General features: G+C 46.9%; 1 protein-coding gene across 3 annotated transcripts in view; it reads left to right on the forward strand.

The window, feature by feature from the left end:
• Positions 1 to 2,116: 2,116 nt before the first annotated feature.
• ARHGEF6 (Rac/Cdc42 guanine nucleotide exchange factor 6) overlaps positions 2,117 to 21,737 on the forward strand; it is a 41,319-nt gene continuing 21,698 nt past the window's right edge. The window contains exons 1-7 of one of the 3 annotated variants that reach the window (XM_050901765.1): positions 2,117 to 2,281; positions 3,255 to 3,338; positions 11,660 to 11,744; positions 16,735 to 16,862; positions 17,270 to 17,471; positions 20,128 to 20,198; positions 21,629 to 21,723. In XM_050901765.1, coding sequence (XP_050757722.1) covers positions 2,117 to 2,281; positions 3,255 to 3,338; positions 11,660 to 11,744; positions 16,735 to 16,862; positions 17,270 to 17,471; positions 20,128 to 20,198; positions 21,629 to 21,723 — 830 coding nt within the window. Of the gene's footprint in view, positions 2,282 to 3,254; positions 3,339 to 8,362; positions 8,405 to 11,659; positions 11,745 to 16,734; positions 16,863 to 17,269; positions 17,472 to 20,127; positions 20,199 to 21,628; positions 21,724 to 21,737 lie in introns of those variants that run through there. The other 2 variants (XM_050901766.1, XM_050901767.1) reach the window with 2 other exon arrangements.

Consider the following 21,737-nt stretch of genomic DNA (forward strand, 5'->3'; position numbering starts at 1 on the left):
GTTCCTTGCTTGGTGGCTATACCTTCATACCCTGGGTTTGCCACAGAATTAATTTTAGTGTAGGAGTGGGTGAACAAGCTGGAACATTTTTAGATGGGTCCTTTCTGAAAGATGCAAGGTTGGCCTTGCAGTGGCTAATCAGAAATGCCTTAAATTTTGGGGCTTTCTGAATATGTAGATGTCTCCAGGTCTTTCAAGCAGTTGGTAAGCGTTCAAGGCGAGGGAAGTATTTTCATTTAATTGTAATTGCAGCCATTAACATCTGCTTGGCTGCAACAGCTGCATGTTGAAATACTCATGAAACAAAACCTGCCTATCTACACAAAAAAAGGTTTGCTTTAGAGGAGGGAGTGGGTGAAGTTCAGGTTTGTAACGCTGAGTTTAATGAAGCAGGTGTGTAATTTTCCCTGTGTTGAAATACTTCTCTTGCTCTTTACATCAGAAACTGGTATGTTCTGATGAGATGACTGAAGTGGATGTCTTCCATATACAAATGATTGTCCCCAGTAGATGAATGAGCGTTAGCAGTTGTCTTGCCTACTACAGATTTGGAAAAAGAAAAAGCAAGCTACGAAAGTGGAGACTGCAAGTACTCACTTCTACAAAATAGTAGTGCTCATGAGAACTGGAAAAAGAAAAAAAACCCTGAAGTTCTTACAATCAGTCAGAAATTTGAAATGTTTTGCACACATACGGATAGTTGTACTTCACCAGATGGCAGTGAGTTTTGTGATGTAGCTTCAGCCAGCTATATCGTTCACGCTGGCTGCAGCTATGTGTTACTAGTATTTGCACACAACAGAGAACAGGAACTCATCCCCGCATCCTCATAAAGGTCAAAAGTCTAACTCTGGTGGCTGTTAAAAGTGATCCTTATGTAGGTCCCAGTACCAGTCATAAGACCTGGAAAGTCAAGACACAAAACCACGCGTATTTATTGTATTATGATTTATCCTTTTCCTGTTTTGTTTCTCCCTACCCTTTAAATTACTAGCCTAAGCAGTTAGCGCTGATGTCTTGGAAACAGTTGCTTCAATTAACAGGATTAGTAATTGGCTCAGAATATTGTCACCAAGAAATTCTGGTCTCTAGGATAATTTGTTCCTGTTCTATTGCTTGAATCCGTGATGCTCCAAGTTCTTTGGCATCGTAAACAGAGAATTGCTTCATTTTCCATCTGTTCTGGTGAAAGGACAGTTAAAAAGGAGAAGAAAATGGCAAGATGACTGGACTTTTCTAAATTTATACGATCAATAGTGGTGGTTAATACTGTCCCAGAGCAGGGTGGAAAACTGATACTACTCCATACAATGGATCCTGAAGAGCTGGTGGAAAGGACAAGTAAAATAGTTGAGAAGTTTCATTCTCAGCTTTGGATGACTTAAATTTAGGAACTTTTCAAAGTTACCCAGATGTTTGTTTTGAGAGATTATCATCTTCCAAAAAACCAGTTTGGATTATATGTGCACTTCTTGTATAAAATAGTTGAAAAAATAAATTTTTTCTATATAAAGTGCATGATCACAATTTATTTTCAAAAATCAGATCCTGAAAATAGAAAACTACTATAAAAGGTAATTTTAATAACTCTGCCACCTAAAAAATGTTTATTTAAAGTTAGTGTGACATTTCCCCCCAATCATCTTTAGTGTGAAGTTCAATTTTAATGCTGCAAATACCTCATTATTTACAGTACTCAAGACAAATTTACATTTATTTCTTTGGGCAATAGCCACAAGTTAAGACCAAGTTTACCAGACGATAGGATGCCAGCTGCCATAAGGAGGAAGTCGCTAGGTAATACCTTTTTGGTGGAAAAAGGATCCACATGAAATACTTCTATTTTCAATAATGTTGAAAATGTGTAGTTAATCTGCTTTCACTGTCTAAAGTAACAGAGCGCTAGAAACTTACTTAAAAAAAAGTTTCTTACCTTAGAGTAACAGCACTTCTGGTTCTTAAGATTTGGTGAGTTTCTGTGCTGAGCAAAAAAAAAAAAAGTAGTTTCACACTTCAGCTCTGCAAGCAGCAGCAGAGGCAGGAAGATGTAATCACGGATGTGGGTTCCAGCAAGCTGCTGCACAGGAGAACTGCGCTGGTGGCAGAACTCTCCGCGATGAATCCAGAAGAACAAATTGTAACGTGGCTTATTTCATTAGGAGTTTTAAATTCCCCTAAGAAAATAGTAGATGATCCGGAGGAGTTCCTGAAAACTTCTCTGAAAGATGGAACTGTGCTTTGTAAACTCATTAATCGACTTCTTCCGGGATCTGCAGAAAAGGTAACTCTTTAAGATGTATTTTGCTAGCCTGAAACAGAGCACTGCTCAGTAAAATACTGCCCTGGTCATTTTGAGGTGTGGTTTTCAAAGTACGATTGTAGCTTTAGTTCTTTGATTTTGTCTCCACATCCAGAAAAAAACCCCGAAAGGTTGCAGTTGGCCGCATTACGCGTGTTCATTCAGTGGCAGGAAATACCGGGCCTACCAGAGATCAAAATATCTTGGTTTTGAATAGAAGGATATGCAGTTTGTCTGTATTTATGTAAATATTAATTACAACTGTAAATATATTCGCTCTTTCAGAACTCTTACTGTAAAATACTCTGTTAGTCAGGAAATACACTAGAGAAGCAGATTAGGTTAGGAATAAATAATAAACGTTGCATCCATGCCATTTTGAACTGTCCCAAGGCCAGCAAGTCCATGGGTGCTGAAGCCATTTAAGCCATGTGAGTACCTCCTATTACAGTTTTACAAGGCATATATTCAGACAGTCCAAAAGTGTGATAAGTAACTGCAGGAGAAAAAAAGGGAAGGAGTCCAATGAGAGATAGGAAATGGCAACACAGAAGAGAAGCTGTTTAATTAAAAAAAAAAAAAACAGGTTCTCCACCCTGTAAAACAGGAGCCTTTATTTATTATGCAAAAATCAGTTTTGCTAGCTCCTTATCTTTCGCTTGTATGTCATGGTTGGGGGCAGTGCGTTCTTAAAGGTCATCAATTTCCCACTGTCACTTAGGGCACTGTCATATGTTGACATTCAAAACAAGATGCCGACCATTGCGATGTATGCATCACTTCCTCCAGTGGCTCTTTCTTCCTGCTTCGACAGCTTGCCTGCCACCCCCATCCGCCCCCTTAAGAAGCTTCCCTAATTCAGTATAAAATGCACATGTCAATATTCATGCAGGCCTTCTGAATAGAGGCTATACGGAAGGTAATGCAATGATCTCAGTGAATTTTCTTTCTTTAGTATTGCCTGGAGCCTAAAAATGAAGCTGATTGCATCAGTAATATTCAAGAGTTCTTGAAAGGCTGTGCACTCCTTAAAGTGGAGGTAAGTCAACTTGGATCCTTTCTTTTATTGTCATAACATGCTTGTTTAATCAGCCTTCTGAAAGGAAGCCAGATACCAGAGGGATGAAATCGGTAGTCATTCCTCATCTTTTGTATTAATAACATAAATTGGAGCATGGGTAATTTCATATTCTGTCTGGAGAACTGGAAAACGGAGTGTATTGACTGTGAGCTTAACAGATTCCTCCTCATCTTTTGAGACAAACCTAAATGGTCAGGTAGAAATATGCACAGCAATAATGGGAGGCTGGCTAAACAGAGTTAAGCAGTGTGGACCTATTTACATTTTTTTTCATTATTAGAGAGAAGGGATTGCAGGTTTTAGCCTTGCTTTAATATAAAGGTGAAATATTCTTAATACTGCAGTATTTTTCATCCCTTTGCAACTGTTGCATGAGATTCTGCCAAACACATAATATTAAATTGATCCTTACAAATAAAAATAATCCTAATTAAGACAAAAGACACCTTTTCAGTGGCTATTCCTGATCCTATCTATATGCTGATTCTTATGCTTAAGTATAGCTTGTATTTGCAAGATCAGAGTCTAAATGAATCACTTAAGAGTTCAGCTAATTTTGCCATCAAATTTTTTACTAAGTGAATATGGATTTAAAATGTAAAGACTTTTGTATCACACTTAAATTCCTACAGTAAAAAAGAAACCTGTAACTAAGAGCCGTCACTGTCTCATTTGAAGTATGCTCAACATTGTGAAAAAAAACATATTCTGAAGACAAATTCTGCCAGAAGCAGGGACAGCATCCTGGGGCATTACACAGAATATTCATGCACCACAGTGAGAAAAGTCCAACCCATGGTAGCTCTGTTCCTGCGCTTTTCCTTTGAAAGTCTAAACAAGCAAAGAGCCTTTCTTCTCTTCAGAGTTTTTTAGCTAACCAGCATGAAAATTTGCTCATTCCAGAACTGTTTCACTAGCCTGTTGTTTCCCAGTAATGCATTTCTCAGAGCGTGCTGCAGCAGCCCAGTTTTAAGAGCGGATATATATAGAATCACTGAAGGCCTATCACATCAGAAATCAGTTGTTGCCAGTCTTCTGGTACTGACCATGTGATTTCCTCCGTTTTTCAGAGAGTTTATTTTTCTATTTGAAAACTAATCATAGTCGTTGTGGTGGAAAATATTAAAAAATAGGAGTCTTAAACAGCTAAAACAGTCCTCAACTGTTGTGCTTTAACATCTCATAGTTGTGAAAGCCAGTTCTGCAATACTGCAGTCACACTCCACAATTTTCAGACACTAGGAACTAGCAACATTGTGTGTCCAGCTCTGGGTGTTGCTCTGATCCTCCCTGTGCCTTTTCTTCCTTGGTTTTAATTTAAGAAAAGGTTTCTGACTTCTTTTTTCTTCTGATTTATAACCCCCTTAATCTTTGAAATATTCTGACCCTTCAGTAACTTCCCTAGTGCTGATGTGGTTGCCCCTGTCTTGGTTTCTGTGAAAGGAGACCTCAAAGCTGAATAAAAGCTCAAATCTCTCAAGCTTGAGTTTAAATGTTGCAGTGAAATGAAAATGATTTCTTCTTTTTTTTTTCCAAAATATTAAGTTATATTAGAATGCCAAGTGAAGACAGGAATTTTGCTTCTTTCTGGCTCCTCTCTGTAGCCTCAGGCAGAGGAACGCTCAAGGTAGGACAGCTGAGATGGTGGGCAAGACATGGCACAAGTCAGAGTGCTTATGCTTCCCTCTGGCTCTTCTCCTCCCGTATTGCCAGCTTTTCTGAGTGCTCTGAAGGCAAAGCCAGAGGAGACATGAAAACCCTCTGCCATCTGTTCCTTCTAAAAGCTGCCCTGTTTGGACCCTCTTGGCAAAGGGACTCTAAGAAGGATACCTATATGTGGTCCTTCCCTCAGGTCTGATGCTTAATTTGCCTTGGGAAGGGCCACTGCCCTTCAGAGGGAGTTTCTCTGCAGCACATTTACTCTGAAAGCACGTTTGGAGCATCAGAACAGGCAGGGAACCTTCTGGTTCCAAGATCCATCAGCACTGAAGTTGCAGTGGTTGGGTATTATGTCTAAGGAAGTTGAGCATAGGACAGAAAATCTGTTCTGCTCCAGTAATCCAGCCTGAGAAAAGAGTAACATCAGGAAAGCTCTCAGCTTAATAAGTTTGAATTCCCTGACAGCTGTCCTGCTGCTTACCCAGACCTTGGATTTCACAATAAAACCCTAATGGTTCTGTCAAATTCTGCCCTTCTCCGAATGCCACAGAGAACTCGTGTTCCTTAGATATGAAGAAGTAGCCTGGGACTGGATCTGAGCCACTTCTGTCTTGAGACTGACAAGTGCGTGTTAAGGTCAGAGATTCTGTTCCTGTTGCAGATGTGAGCAAAAGAGGATGTTCTGAGGAAATTCAGAGTTCACAACTTCTACTCTGGATAATGACTTGTACAAAAGGGCCTCATCCTGGGGAATCTCAAGCATGAAAAACTTCATACATGACATTAGCATCCCATCCTAGCATCCCATGGCTTCCTTGTACTTTGCCAAAGCAGTGGCTACCCTCACACTATGCCTTAAATTTGTTTTTGTCGTAGACGTTTGTACAGCTGCCATTTGGAGCTGAATAAATCACTTCACTGGGCATTGCGAGCGCGCAGGGAAGGTGATCAGTGTGGAAGGTAGGGTTTCCAACAGCTTTCATTTGAAACCCAAGTCCCACCTTCCACTGAACGGATACTGCTTGCAAGTCTCTTCCAGTGGGAGGGCATGCAAAGAGGTTACTCCTGCAGAGCTACACATACGCACTTCCCTCCTACCCTTCTTTGTTGTCCTGGTAACTCAATCTTAGGAAGTGGAAAAAAGAGACAGCGAGGCAAACAGCACCTTCTCCCATTTTACAGGAACAGTGAAACGTTTGGACATAGTGGAAGGGAGGGAGAAGGACACTCTGTGACCTTCCTGCTTTGAGGTGGCTCCATTAAGTTGCAGCAGCTCTACAGGCTGGTGGTGTGAGCTGGAAGAGTCCATCTCATTGCAGGGTATAAATAACCAAACTCGTCCTTAGCTTCAGCCCAGGACTGAAGCCTGCAAAAATTTGCTGCTTCAAATGTGTTAGTCCTAAAAAAGAAGGCAAGCAGGGGAATCAACACCTTCTTACAACTAGAGAAGTGCTGTAATGAGGTGAAACAATGAGACCGTGCCTGAAATCTTCTGACTTTTTCAGTGCTGGAATTTGATCCAAGTCATAAGAATGTCTGTCAGCCCAGCTCTGCTGAGACAGAGGACTAGGCAGAGGACATGGGCACCTCTTTGGAGCTTAAGTGTCCTTAGAGGATTCTTTGGTGGTTTGGACTGAGGAACAGTGCAGATAACCTGATTGTGCTTCATTTACGCTGTGGCTTCAACCTCTGAGCTGTGTATATGACCCAAGATCTGGTCCAGTGAGTGAGTACTGCTAAGGCAGTGACAGCTGGATGCAAGCGGGTTGAGGTGGAAAGTGGAAGGCAAGAGGTTCTGTCCTGATGGCCAGGTGGAGTCTAGTGTAGCAGATACAGGGAAAAGATCATGAGGAAAGAGAAAAATCAGGTAGAAAGCTCCTGGCCTAGCTTGATCTTGAGGGCACAAATGGGAACTTAGTCTTTGTTTTTGCTCTTGACACCACTTTGCATATAATAACAGCAGCTCAATAGCTAAGCATCATTTACTGCTGAAGAACCACAAGACCTTCATTCAGCGGCAACATTTTATTGCTAATACGACCACAAGATTTCTGGCAAGGGGCTGAATTTTGTGAACTAAGAACTGTATCTGCAAGATAAATCAATAGCTGGATTAAACCTGACTGTCCGGAACGATCATAGAGCATGTAGCGTGTTGTTGCCATCGTGGGCAGAACTGAAGCTATTCCTGCAGTTGGAGGTGCTTGCAACCTTCACCAAACTGTTTGTACCTGGACTGAGGGCATGGGAGAGCAGATGAAAAATCATCACCCCCTTGGCCCCCCATCCATGTGCTCCCAACACACGGGAGCTCGTGCTCTGCTTTGGCTTCGCTCCAAAGTGACATTACCTGTCCTAGCTGGGTAACGTCAGAAGCGAGAGCTCCTGCCCAGCACCGACCAGCACAAGCACTGGGGAATGGGTATGTCTGAATTCAGAGTGACCCAGTGTCCCAGACACCTCCGGCTCACAGGTGTGTGGGGTGTCTCCGACACCCCTGTGTCCCTGCATGGGGTTGGGACCTACAGCCAGGCTTCACCCTGGATGTCAGTACAGCGCTTCATTCCCTTTCCACGCTGCAGCCCGCTGTTGTGCTGAAGTGCCTGGGGATTTTCATGCTCCCCACAGGAGAGCGTTCACTGAACAGATGGGCACACGCAGCAGAGGCGCCGTGCTCGCCGCAGCGAGGACATGCTGTCTCAGAACTCACTGCCTCAACTGAACTGTGCCTCATCTACAGGCCCTTCTGCAGTATTTCTCTGCTCAGTGGTGCAAATCCGCTGTAATGACCATGTCAATAGCCTGAATTTTCCTTTCTTTTCCTATCCTTCCCCCTCATTTTTCCTGTCCTTTTTCCTGTTCTTTTTCCTTTCCCTTCCTTCTTCCCTTTCCCTTTCTTTTTTCCTTTCCTTTTCTCCTTTCCTCTTACCCCTCTTTCCTAATTTACTTTTTCCCCTTCCCTCCCCCCTCTTCCTCCCTTTTCCCTTCCCTTCCCTGATTTACTCTTTCCCTTTCCCTCCCTTTTCCCGTCCCTTCCCTTCCCTTTTCCCTTCCCCTGGCCTTTCTCCCGTTTCCCATCTCCCCTTCCCCTTTGCCGTCCGCTTCCCCCTCTCCCTCCCTCTCCCGCCCGCGGCCGGCGGAGGGAGCTGCGGCCGCACGGCCCGCCCGCGTCCCGCAGCCCGCGGCGGGGCGGAGCGGGGCGGCGGCGCCGCCTGTCACTTCCCCTTCCCCTTCCCCTTCGCTTCCCTTCCCCGCGCCGCGATCCGGCTCCGGGTCAGAGCCGCAGCGGCCGCCCCGTGGACCGCAGCACCGCCCGCCGCCGCTGCCGCCATGCCCCGGGGCTGCCCGCCCGCCCGCCCGCCGCCGTGAGTACCGACCGCGCCGCGGGCTCCGGCACCGGGCGGGCCGCGCCGCGTCCCCGCCGCTGTGCCTGGCCCGGCCTCGCCGGCGTCCCCGTCCTCCGGCTGGTCCCCGCGGGTGTCCCCAGCCGGTCCTCCCGGGTGTCGCCAGGCAGCACCCACGGGTGTTCCCCTCACCGGGCAGCTCGCACGGGTGTCCCCGCTGAGCTTGCCAGAGGGGGAGCGCGGCTCATTGCTGCCGAGAGAGCGAACCTGGTTTGGGGGTTGGCTGGGGGGTGTGGGAGCATCGCGGCACCGAAGATGAGGGGTCCGAGAGCCGGCGCGGCTGGCTGCGCTCCGGGCGGAGGAGGAGGGGGGGGGGGGGGGCTGGCTCTGCGGCGGGGAAAGGCGCTCCCCAGCCGCCTGCCTGTCTCCGTCTCGCCGGTTTTCGCAGAGCCGGCGGAGTCCGGCCGCGCCGCCGCTCCCGCTGAAGGCAGAGGCGCGTCTGGTCGGGAGCAGCCGGGGTTAGTAAAGCCGCCGGAACGCCGGCATCGCTGGCAGTCGGAGCGGGCGTGGGACGATCTGGCTCCAGCCCTCATCCTCGGGTTTGGATGAAGGGTCGCGGTCGCGCCGAGCTTTGGGCTTTGCACCCAGCTTGAGGTTTGCCGGGGTTTTGTCTAACTGTGGAAGTAGTTTGCGCAGCTAAAACAGCTCGGGCTCGAAACACAACCCAGCTTCCCCTAACTTTTCTGCACCTCGCATCCCGGTACTGGGATTTTGGGTGCTGATAACTTGCTAGATGCACCTGGGTTTGATTTTTCGTCCTTCCCGAAAAGCTGGGTGCTCTTCTGGTCACTGCTCTGCGAGCACCGGCCCCCCTCACCTTCTCGCTGTCTGTCTGTCTGTCTGTCGGAGGACTGGTGGTGCAGCAGTGCAGGTTTTCTCTCTCCCGGTGTGACGCCTGACGGAGCAGCCGGAGTGTTTCGCCATGGGGAGCTGCAGTCTGCGATTCTCAAAGTCGGGAAAGCATTTTAATGGAGATCCTCAGATGACAGCCATAGATTTAAGTGGGATTTTACTTACGTTCACCATGAGCTAAGAGCGAAAAAGCATTTCCCCCCCTCTATTTTTTTTCTAGCCTTGCAGCTTGTCTTCTAGTTAGCAATGGAATTATGGATGGATTGTGCTGGAAAAAGTGATTTTTAGCTCATAAATGAGGACTTTTCTGTATGATGAGTTTATTCTGGAACAAGCTGCAGAGTATATTTACATTACAGAGGCTGATCCAGAAGAGGTTTCCACATAGCCATTGTTCCACAGTAGCTATTCCAGACAATTTCTCCATGAAGAAAAGTCCTAAAAGTTATTGCTGGCTTTTGTGCTAGAATTTTTTGCATATCCCTGTCACCACGATTTTCCTCTGGACTTTGTCAGTCTGGTGACTCTGAGCTTACAGCATTATTCTGTGCATTGAAGGATCAGGGATGTATTTTACTACTTTGGTCCTTTAAAAAAAAAAAAAAAGATGCCATTCATTCAAGGCAGGACTTGTTTTTCTGGACTTACTGAAGTGGAAGAAAAAGGCTATGACTGAGAAAATGATACACCAGAGAGATGCACGCAAACTTCCCAGCCTCGCTGTTTGCTTTCCTCTTCTGCTTGGCAAGAGGGTGAAGGCGCGTTACTGTAATGTTGCATCCTCCAGCGGCTGCCAGCAGGGTCAGCAGACACCTGGGCTCTCCGTTACCATCTCCCTTTCCACGGAGATGCTAACATCGCTCCTTAGGGCTGGAGGCGATGCTCAGATAGCACTGGCTGCAATTGCAAGGCAGGAAAACTAGTTCACGCACCAGTTGGCAGAGGGGATGGGGTCCGCGTGGTCCAAAGGAGCAAACCCAAGCAAGCGTGGGCAATAGATCAGCTTGGAAACAGCCCAAAGTAGGTGGGGATGTCCCCGAAATGTACAGAGCAGTAGGTGCGATCGGAGCTGCAGAGCTACCGATTTTAATATTTGTAATGATGGCAGACTGTTCCCCCTCTGAGCGTGGATTAAATTTCTTTAGGGTAAAGCCTTTCTCCCAGTATTGAGTGGCTGAGTCAATTTTTAAATATATTCTCAACAAAGAGCAGCCTTTGTACTGTCTGTGTTGGACTTTGTTGCTGCACTGATGTGCCTGTCAAGAGGAAGAGATGCCGCGAGCATCCAGGGCTGCGGAAGAGGCCAGTCCTCTTCCTATTTGAAATATGCCAAGCGTACTCAAGGAGCTGTATGTGGAAAGCAAGAAAGGGCCATTTTAAAGGGCAGTACTACCCTAAAGGTAATTAAGGCTCGTGTACTTATTTAGCAGGATACACTCTTTAGTGCATTGGAAGTGTTTGTAAGTAGATGGTGTCTGCCAGGAGAGCTTTAAAATCATCTTTCCTGTTCACTGGATTTGCGGATCTGTGGTCTCCATCTGCAAGACAACGTGTATTTGGGGATTAGCAGATGGTGCCTTGGTGGTACCAATAATGGGGACTTTTTGTATCGCTTATCTTTGCTTCATTAATGGCACGATTTGTACAGTCTGTATGAACTTGAGGGCATTTCTCAGGTGTTAGAGGGGATTGCAGTGTTTTGGAAACTCAGATTGCCTCTCGTTGTGCTGGTGGTGATTTCTGAAGGCCTGGGTGTACAAGGTCCAGGTTACCAGTCATAGAAAATAAGCCCTTGCTAACTCTGTATATCTGTTTTGCCGTTGAGGCTTAGCAACACAAAATTTTTTAGAGTGGAATTTTTGTACATAAAATAACTGATTTTGGCTTCCTGTAAAAAAATGTAAATGTATTATATATGCCATATTGCAATAGCAGAAAATTCTGTGTGTTTGTTTCTTCTGCTGTGGAAAATATGTGTGTGTCTATGTACAGCCTCAATCTCTTCAGCTTTCGATAACAAAAATAGCAGCAAAATCTTCCCTTCCCTCAAGGCAAGCAATAACCTTCTCCGTGATTTTCAGAGGAGTCCCTGCTCTGCAGACAGCACCGATTTCTTCCTTCCCTGTCCCCAGCGTTACGCTCCAAATGCTGCCGGGTCCCCCTGCCCTTCCCGTGCCGCCTGCCTCCGGCGCCCCAGGAATTCACTTGCTATAAAGGAAATGGGACTTGTCAGCCCTGAATAAACACCCTTCCCCTGCAGAGACATACGGGCTACTTAATCCTCACTGTCACCCTCTACGTGAGCTGCTCAGACGGCCAGAGTAAGATGTTTCGGGCTCAACTGACCGAGTTCCTCTTTCGTAGGTGTTTGATCCACATGATTTGTACACCGGAGAACAGTTCTCCAAGGTCCTGAGTACATTAACAGCTGTAAATAAAGCTACCGAAGGTAAGAAAAAAGGTTTTTTTCTGTCTTCTTTTCAAATTCTGTCTCGTATGTATGCTGGGGTGGGGTTTTCTTTTTTGTAATTCCTAGTTTATGATGATTTCGGGAGGCTTGGCAAATTGTGCTGCCAGCACTGATGCCTGATGCTGGACGGTGGGATCAACATTTCATGCTTCTACCAACTCTGGGTTTAGATGTAGCATTTCAGAGTTGCTGTATGCACTTTGCAGAGCTTGATTATTATTGCTTTACACTAAGGGACCTCTGCTCAGTTTTGACAGTATTAAGGGATCTCAAATTAGGTCATCGTAAAGGAGCCTCGATGTGAATGAGCATGCACCTCCCAAAATGCAAATCTCAGATTTTAAGTAGTGCATTTTAAAGCTGGAGAGAAAAACAGATCCATTTACGTAATATCTTTACTGAATGTCAAAACAAACATTGTTGCCAGATGCTCAGTCAATTGTATTGATGTTTCTCTCTCTCCTCTCCCTGGGTCCGTGGAATAGGCTCCCGGATTTGGGAATCAAGCTGATGGCTTGTCCTGCCTCCCTGGGTGCAGGAGCAGGCTGCTGAAGCAAAGCAAATCAGCTCCTCTTGTTTCCATCCCAAATATGTAGCTGTTCCCCACAGGCTGCTTTAAACTGATATTCAGCCACATGGGCTGTGAAAGGAGAAGTTCAATGGGGAGGACGATGACAGCGTGGTGCTCTGGGGAGCGGTGAGAGGACCAGGGTCTCTTTTCTGAGGGGATGAGGAGCAGATCTGCATGGAGCTGGGAAGAGTTTGCAGGGTGGAAAGTGTTTATGGCCCCCTATCATACAAGCGGATTTGCACAGAGAGTCCTGCACACCCCCCAAAGTCCAGTACCAGGAGAAGAGTTCAGTTTCCCTGTTGCAGATTACATTTTAGGCGATTAAAAGGAGAAAAGTTCAAAACCCAAACCCACAATTTTCCTTTCATGGGAAGGTTTTTCTGTTGGCTTACTGCGTTTTGCCTAGATTTGGCTTGCGGTGGTTTTCTCAGTTGTTTCACTTCTCTTTCAGCTGAGTTTTTGCTTTTGGGTTCTCTTCTGCTAGTACAGAAGCTGCTCGGGTGTTCAATGAAACCACCTCATTGCTGGGACTGGACCCTCTCTTCCTTTTTTCCTCGCTGCTCGGGTGTTCAATGAAGCAACCTCATTGCTGGGACTGGACCCTCTCTTCCTTTTTTCCTCTTTTCTGTTCTATTCTGATGCAAGGTTTTATAAAATCATACATATATAAAATATATACTATATACATTATATAAACTATTGTATAAATTATCATGTATATATTATATAAACAGCAACATGCATATAATAATATAGTAATATATAATGTATAATATGTAACATATAATAATAGTATATATATGTACACACACACCACACACGTGTGTGTGTGTGTGTGTGTATGTGTGTATAATGCTGCTCTGAAGAAATTCAGGTTCTTAGACTGCCTTTGTGCAGCCAGCACTCAGCTCTGCCGCCAGCTCGCTCCCTAGAAGTCAGTGAACGGTAATTCAGCCTCAGCACATCTCCTTACAGCCTCTTACCGCTCCATTAAATGACAGCCCCCGGTGACGCCATGGAGAAAGCTCTTGCAGTTCAGTATGATGGGGGATATAAAATGCAGGTTGCCTAGACCGGGAGCGACCTTTGCAAATGCTGTCATGATGATTGACTTTAGCTTCATTGTTCTGAAAGCAAAAAGAGTGAGAAACTTTCCTGCCTCTGTGCTTGCCCGTTGCTGGACCGGAGGGGTGCGATGGGGTGTGTGCCGATGGGGCGGCGAGGCTGCGGTGCCGTTGTCACAGCAGTCCCTTTAGTGACAGCCCCAGCTCTATTCTTGCAGCCACCCGTGTCCCAGCTCACCCATGCAGTCACTGGGCGAGGCTTGGGATGGGGCTTTGCTGGGGAATAGTTTCTATCACACGTTACCAACGGGAGGCTATAGGGAAGCTGGGATCCTCTTGGTTTCATGGCAAACATCTGTTTGAACATATGCTTTCTCTGTTTAAATGTTAAAAAGCGCAATGCCTGCAATATAATTAGCTGCTCAGGCAGAGAGCACCCTTGGGAAAAGTACAGGGTAAAATAAATACATGTCTAAAACGTTTGCTTTTTGGTGGCTTGGCCAAGTTCCTGAGAAGCAGGAGCCTGTGTCCTACAAACCGCCACTGCAGATGGTCCGGTTTGTCCGTCTCGCCAGAGGCCAAGGGCTGAATGGAACATCAGGAGAAGTCTGGTACCGGCTACTGCAGTTCCTGCTACAGCCAGGGCTCCGGCATGCCTGCGCATCCTGACACCCGCAGAGCTGCTGCATCCTGACACCCTTGTCGGAGGCAGAGGGAAGTAGGTGACAGCTAAGGAAACGCCGTGGGAATGTGTTTCTGAGCATCCATTTGAAGTCCAAATCCTTGTGTCTTCGTGGATCTTGCTATGCAAATAACTAGAGGCATCATTTGTAGCGGATAAACTCAGAGTTCAGCAGCTGTCCATCAAATAACAGCAATACAGAGCTTGATGCTTTTATCTGAAAGAGAGGGCAGGGCAGGAAAACCAGCTGTGCTGGATCAGACGAGGCTCATCTGCCAAAAATAGTGTAGGAATGTGAGCAGAAAACCCAGCTATTTTAACCATAGTTTAAGCAACATATGGCAGCAGTGTTCCATGCTGGACCAGGCATAAAATAGGACGCTGTCATGATGCAATATAAATGATACACTTCCCTGCCAAACTGTCAAAGTCAGTTTTACATTTGTTTCTGGGTTGCTGCAGATATTTATAAAAGCTTTGGAAGATTGGGAGGGGCAGGGAGAAGCATAAAATCTACAGTAACCGAGTCATTTCCGTGGGACTGTTGCTGATGGCTTGAATAAGCGGAGAAGTCTGGACTCGTGGTTTACGCCCTCCCTTTTTAGAAGGAATCAGGGGAAGAACATCTCACGCTGGCAGCCGGCCACCCCTCCTGGCCTGTGAGTTGCCCGGAGCAGCCGAAACCGCTCCTGCTCAAATATCAGGATGCTTCAGAGAAAAAAAACCACTCTGTGTTTGCAAAGTGGGTTTTCCACGCGGACGGGTTTTGCTGTTGCTGCAGCCCAGGGAGCTGGGAATTCACCGTGCGGTCATCAGGCAGTTGTGTAACAAGCAGGGGCAAGAGAGAAGACTGACTCACTGACAGCACATGAGATTTAATGTGAACGTTGTCCATCGTTGGAGCATGGACTGGGCGGACCGGTGCGTGGGTATGGTATGGTTGGGGGTTTGTAAGGCAGTGGCACCTGGAAGTCGTAGTCACGGACCTGGTCCCCATTGTGCAAGGCGTTGGAGAAAGACAAAGCAAGTCCACTCTCCAAGAGCTCACAGTTTGTCTTGCTCCAGGTCCAATCTAAGGATGAGGTGTTTTCCTATTGAAACAAAAATCCTCTGGGGAGAATAAAAGCCCAGCTGAGTTCCTGTAACTCCCACCAAACTTCCCCTTCGGAATGATTTTTCCATGTTGACACTCAGACTGGAGGAGAATGGGGGAACAGCAGCCTTAGAGTTTGTGTTTTCTGACTCCTGTGCACACTCGGTGCCTTGATCACCCTCTCCTCTTGCAGCATTTTCAAAGAAGAACTCCAAGCATTATCCAGGGGACTTGCACACCCGGCAAAGTGATGCCTGCAGAACGCAGACTGCTCTTCTCTGTCCTCCTTTTGAGATCCATAGGCATGCTAGGTCCACACCACAGGTGGAAAAGCACAGCTCTGGGATACAGAAATGTTCTTAAATCTAAAAAGAAGCTACAAGGCAAATCTTAAAAGTACTTCACAGTTTACTGAAATGATAATGTCTGCCGTTGCTTCATTTGAGCACCATGGCACATAGAAAGGAGGTGATCTGAGTGTTGTCCCATGGTGTGGTATGAGGTACAGTAGCAGAGAAGTACTAGGAACTACTGGGTGGTTTGAATCCCATGTTTTTACCGCTCTGCAGCATCCAAGCAGGATTCTGGGGCTGAGCGCTGCCAGGTCCTGCAGGAGCCGGACTGCTCTTGGTGATGAGGCCACTGGCTCAATCTCAGCACAGGGCAGTTGTGACCAGGAAACTTTACCCTCTGGCAAGTTTTTTGGTATCAATATAGAAATACATCTCTACTCGTGAAAAATAGATATGTGTCAGAGCAGCAGCATTATTTCCAGCATCAGGCAGGTGGTGGCAGGAACAAGCCCAGAGACTAGTTTGCAAAACGATGAGCTTCGAGCGCGTGAAGGAGGCAACTCCAAGAGCTGCTGGTACGGCCTAAGCCTTTCCGTGGGCTGCCAGTCTCCTGGGCGTGACACTCCTGTCCTTCCTCAGCGCGGTCTGAATCCCTCCCTCACATGGTAATGGCAACGGTCCATGAACAGTAATCGAAATTGTGCCTAGCCTCTTTCAGCTGTATAATGAACCCAGAAGGACTTCTCCAAATAGAGAAGCGATTGTGTTGACCAGCTGTTCAGCATTCTTCCCCACTCAGCAGGGAAGCCCACGCTCCAGCTGCGGAGGTGACTTAAGAGTGCTCACTTGTGAGCTAAACTTCGAAACACCTTCAACAGTGCTTACTCAGATCCCAGAAACATTCCCATTTGGGCAGCATTGGGCTGAGTGTTATTCTGTTTTTCTACAGTTTTAAGGGGGATTTCAAAACCATAGTGCAATCGGATGTGTGGCTGCAGAGCTGGCATAACCTAGGAGTGCCTTGGGGTGCCATTCAACTTCTTCCATCATGGAAGGGTTAACCCAGCCCAGCAAAACCATCCTCACTGTTAACTAGGAGTACCCACACTGAGATGCAGTGCACTTGCTATCTTGCTCTGATAGATGCTCTTTCAACTGTTGTGCCCTGTTCTTGTTTTCTTTACAGGCTTTACTCTTTGTGTTGCTGTGATGCAGAGGGATGGTGGACAGTTGGATAAAACTCAGACGTTGTTTTTGTTTTACCAGATCAGCCATCAAAAGGGCCATGTTCACATCTATCATCTCGTAGCTCTGCGGCTGGAGGTCCCCCCACTGACTCCAACAGCACAGCTTCACAGTCAGCGAGGGTGTTAAGGAGACAGTCCAAGCCTGTGGTATCCTTTATTTAACATCTCATCAAGGGTTTGATGGCTGTGGGGATAGAGGGGTGTGAGTGGTATCCCTGGATCGAGCATGCCAGAGGGACTTGTTCTCCCTTGATCTCCATCGCAGCTTTGCTGCCCCGGCTGGAGAGAGTCTCGTGGCTTCTCCAGACCTTCTCTGTGAAACGAGAAGAGCGATTCTTCTCTGTCCTCCATTGCACTGTGAAACTAAATTAATGCGTGGGAGGGACCTTGTGGTCCTCTGGCAGGAGTGCTTACACAAAAGCAAGACATTATTGCTGTTATAAAGAGCAATACTGAAAAAACAGCTGTCACAACAAAGAAGAACAATAGCTTGTCTTAGTGGCTTCTGCTTTTTTGGACTATTTACTGATGTTTTTCCATGTTTGTTTCCTTAGGAGATGACCGAGAATGGCAGTCATCAGCTGGTGGTAAAGGCCAGGTTCAATTTTAAGCAGACCAATGAGGATGAACTCTCCGTTAACAAAGGAGACATTATTTATGTCACCCGGGTTGAAGAAGGGGGCTGGTGGGAAGGGACCTTGAATGGAAAAACAGGCTGGTTCCCAAGCAACTACGTCAGAGAAATCAAATCCACCGGTAAGCAAATTGCTTTCAAGGGCTGATTGAATGACAGCAGTATAATGCAGTGTAGATCCTTGTGCCGTTGGGAAATTGCTGCTGTTTATTAAGGACCGTTTGTGTCCTTAAAGCAGCGGGGCTAATGGAAGGATGAACGAGGCCAGAAGGGTAAAGCCTAGTCTTTCGCATGAGTTGTTTGAGAGCCGCTTCACCCTCTTCCCCAGTGCATCGTGCCTTTCTATTGCTCCCCCAAGCCCCAGCAGCGTGGGAGCAGGGATGTTGCCGGAGGACGAGGCCAGAGATGGCTGCATGGGTCCCTTTTGTCCTGGGGAGCTGCCAGGTCATTCCAGTGTCTGAGCACAGAATTAGCGTTTTGTTAGAGACCTCGGTCAGGCAATGTATTTGCGTTTGATCCTGCCATTTCTGGCAGTGGTGGAATGGATGCTCACGGTCGCAGTGAGGAAACCAGCAAAAACTATATGGCCACAGGGAACGGTCCCCTGGTTTTGTCCATAGTGATGGCTGATTTCACATAGTACATTTTCCCCCAGGTGCATCTTCTGCTGCGATATTGAGAAAGGAAGAGGGAGGGGAAGATCTGTCTGAGGACATCTGCCTTTATTGAGCTTTGTCTTGAGTGTCCTTAACATTTTCTGCGATGTGATTTTAACCAGATGTGGGGTGGTGATGACATGAAGCATGCCCCTGGCTAACTGCCCTGTAGCGTTACATATCCATTCAAGCAGCTCACCCCGTTGTGCTTCCGAGGCCATTGTGTGACAGTAAACTTGTTTTTTTTTACAAAATCCAACTTTAATTCCTTAATGTGCCTTGAGGGCTTACCGTAGACAGAGACCTGTTATGTGCTCGGTGCTGGTTTTATGGCTCAGGATCAGCCCTGGCCTCAAACACTGAGACATCAGCAGTGGTCTGCAAAGTGACTGCAAAATGTACAACCCCTGGTAGACATCCTTGCTCCCACACTTGCAAGCAAAAAAGCAAAGGAGGGAAGAATAAAATTAATGAGTGCTCAGAATTAGGCCAGGTTTTATTTAATGCTAAATGAAAAAAGCATTGTTAGGATATCTCCTCTCCCACTGTTTCCCTCTGGGAAATGATGTCTGAGCTGGAGCAGGACGTTGCAGCAGAGATTGAAGGCTTGTCTGGCACAACCCAGGAATCACTAATTAAGTCAGTGAGCGGAGAAGAGAAATGTTTTAAAAAAAGGAAAGCAAACTTGAGTCCTATGTGGAAAATCAGATGGGAGCTGCATGAAATAACGGCACCTCACTGAAGCGAAGGACAAGTCTCCCATTGATCCTGTTGTAGGAGCCCATCGGATTTTTTTACCCGCAGAGCTTTTCCCTCCAGGTCCTCACTCCACCACCCATTTCATGTGGGAGGAGGGTTCATTCCCCTGGCCTCTGCTTGCTCAGGACATGTGGTCGTATTGCAAATGATGGATGCAGGGACCATCAGCTAACCCTCTCCTGCCCCAGGACTGCTGCCTGGGGGCTGTAACCTCGGGGGGAGCCCTTGCTGCACGCCAGCGGGAGCTGCTTTCCTCACCTCCAAAGTGTGAGACTTGTCACTCTAAATGGAGTTACTTGTTTTTCAGCACTGTCTGTACCTCCACTGTGTCCTAAGCGTGCCCTTTGGGTGGAAATAACTAGCTGCGTGGAGCAAAGCTCCTCTGAGTCTTTAAATGAGGCACAGAGCTCGTGGCTGGAAGTGACAGGAAACTCAACAAGGGCAGTAATTAGACAATACATCAAGCTGCGGTTTCCAGGGGCTAAATTTATCAATTTCAAGCTTCTCCCCTGCTATTGGTGTGAAAGTAATTGCCTTCTGTGAGCGATTGCAGGGAGAAAGGAGAGACTGGCTGCTCCGCACGGCACAGAGGCATTTCGGTACGAGGTGTGCAGCGTGGCCAGGGCCGGCGGTGCAGCCTTGTGCTGCCGACCTGTCCCAGTCCGGAGGGGTAATGGTGCCGCTGCCGTGCCGGGAGAGCTGGCAAAGCTGTGCTGCTGGCAGGGAGCGGGCTTCTCTAGGGAAGGAAAATGGAGCAGGGACTTGTGCGTGTGTGTGTGTGTGTGTGTGCACGTGCATACCACGCTGGAGGCATCCACAGGGATTTAGCAAATGCAGAAGGAGATGAGAATTGACTTCCAGGTTTGTGGGAGCTTTTTGTTCAAATCTACGTTCGTTCAGAGAAGGATTTTACATCTCAAATGATTGCGGGGATCAGGGTTCAGCATATTGATTGGTGTTGGCTTCAAGTGCCTTGTGAATCACCTGGAACAAAACACTGTATCCAGCATTTCTGATAGACACCCAGTTTTAAAACCCAAATTTTGTGGGCCGGGTGAAGCCACACTGTAGCTCCAAACAGTGCCAGACACTGGGCTGCTGCCAGGGATTTCAGAGCAAACCTTTAAGTTAGTTGGCAGAGGCTGTGCAGTGCTTCTGGTGCGACTCGCTCGGCTGCCTTCAGTGTCATGCATGCCTTCGGTTTGCTCCTAGTTTTTCTGAAGCAGACAAAGAAACCCTGCAATTGAAGTTTTGTGTTCACAGGGGTGAAGTTATGTTTGCTGGCCATGATGCGGCAGTGACTTTTCCTGCTGGAATAATGAGAGCTGTGCACTGTAATTTATTGATGTATTTTTTTGTACAGATAAACCGCTCTCTCCCAAAGCATTAAAAGGACTTGAAAGCACTCAGCTGACAAAGAATTATTACCCTGTGGTAAGTTTTAAAGTGCTGATCATACATTTTAATAAGTAGCATATTATTAATCTTCTGAACTGGCTCCTTCCTTAGAAATCATTGAAGCAATTTGTAACAATTGGGGATGTGACTCTGTATTTAAATGCAGCTGTTGCCATTTCCTTGATTCAAGGCTGTCGAGACAATAAACCACAAATGGAAGTTGCTGCAAGATGTCGAAAGGAAAGACTCAAAGTAGGCGACTGAGATAATATAGCAGAGGTGGCAGCTTTGAGATCAGCGTTGGGGAATAAGGCACGATGTCTCTGGTGCAGTCCTTGCCATTGACTGCAGGCTGTTTCCCATTGATAAAGATGGGGAGATAGTGTCACAGCGTGAAGCAAGCCAAATTAGGGCTCTGATCCATGATCCCTTTCTTGGGTTTGGCTGGAGATGTTACACCCCAAGCTGCCTGCCCTGTGCCTCTGCCAGCAGCTGCAGCCCTTGGAGAAGGGGCAGCCGCCACAGCTCACAGCCTGGCTTGTAAACTGGGCTTGGCTTTGGAGCAGGTCAGCCTGCCAGGCTATGAACTGTGGCTGCAGAAGGCATGGAGGAACGTCACCTCCTCTACCATCTTGCTACCAGAGCGGTGAGGTCTGGCAAAGGCAGGCAGGTACCTTCCCGCTGCGTCCAGGCTAGAGCGAACCCTGCGGTGTAAGAGAGTTAAAATGCCTGCATGTGAACGTCCCTGGCTCTCAGTGCTGGAGGTGAAACGTGCTCATCAGCATGTCTAAATATATTTCCAGCAAAGCAAAGCAGAAACAATATGTCCAGAGAGCTGGGAACCACCTCCACTGTCTCCAAAGCTCATCCACACTGAGAAACTTGAGTGCTAACTGGGAGCGTGCAGGCAGTGGGTTTGCCTACCCTGCTGCTGGAGACGAATTGGCTGCTGAGATGGATTAGCAGGACCAAACCCAACTCAGCACGTCCTTGAAGTGGGAAGTGAGCTGTGCCCTGGCTTGAGCTGCTGCAGGAGCCGTCCTTGGTCCGGCCACTGTTGCGTTTAAATTGTTGCCTGCCTTGGTGCAAACAGTGCTCCCAGGATGCATGCACAAATCATTTGTTTGCATACCTTGGCAGCCAGTTATGCATGCAGGGTTAGGCATGAGCCTCTCGGGGGTCAAATACTAAACTCAGGTCTGAACTGACATTGTCTTCATGCTTTGCCAGAGAAGAAGGAGCAGCCCTTAACTCCTGCTTTCCAGGCCTCCCCCAGTTTGCAAAGTAAAATCCCAAAATTGGACCCCCCCAGGGCTTTCCTGAGCGTTCTGGGTTCTGCATTAACAAATGTAATTTATGGACTTAAAATACACTTCCGTGCTTTTCCACACTTGGAAGCTGATGTCATGTTCCTTTGACTAGTCGCTAGTACAAAGATCTACTCAGTGCTCTGTCTCTCACCCTAGGTGTTGCAAAATATTCTGGAAACAGAACGAGATTATGCGAAGGAACTACAGTCACTTCTGGGAACTTACTTAAGACCCCTCCAGTCCTATGATAAGTAAGATATAAGGG

Source organism: Gymnogyps californianus, chromosome 9 (assembly GCF_018139145.2).
Source record: "Gymnogyps californianus isolate 813 chromosome 9, ASM1813914v2, whole genome shotgun sequence".
Classification (NCBI taxonomy): domain Eukaryota; kingdom Metazoa; phylum Chordata; class Aves; order Accipitriformes; family Cathartidae; genus Gymnogyps; species Gymnogyps californianus.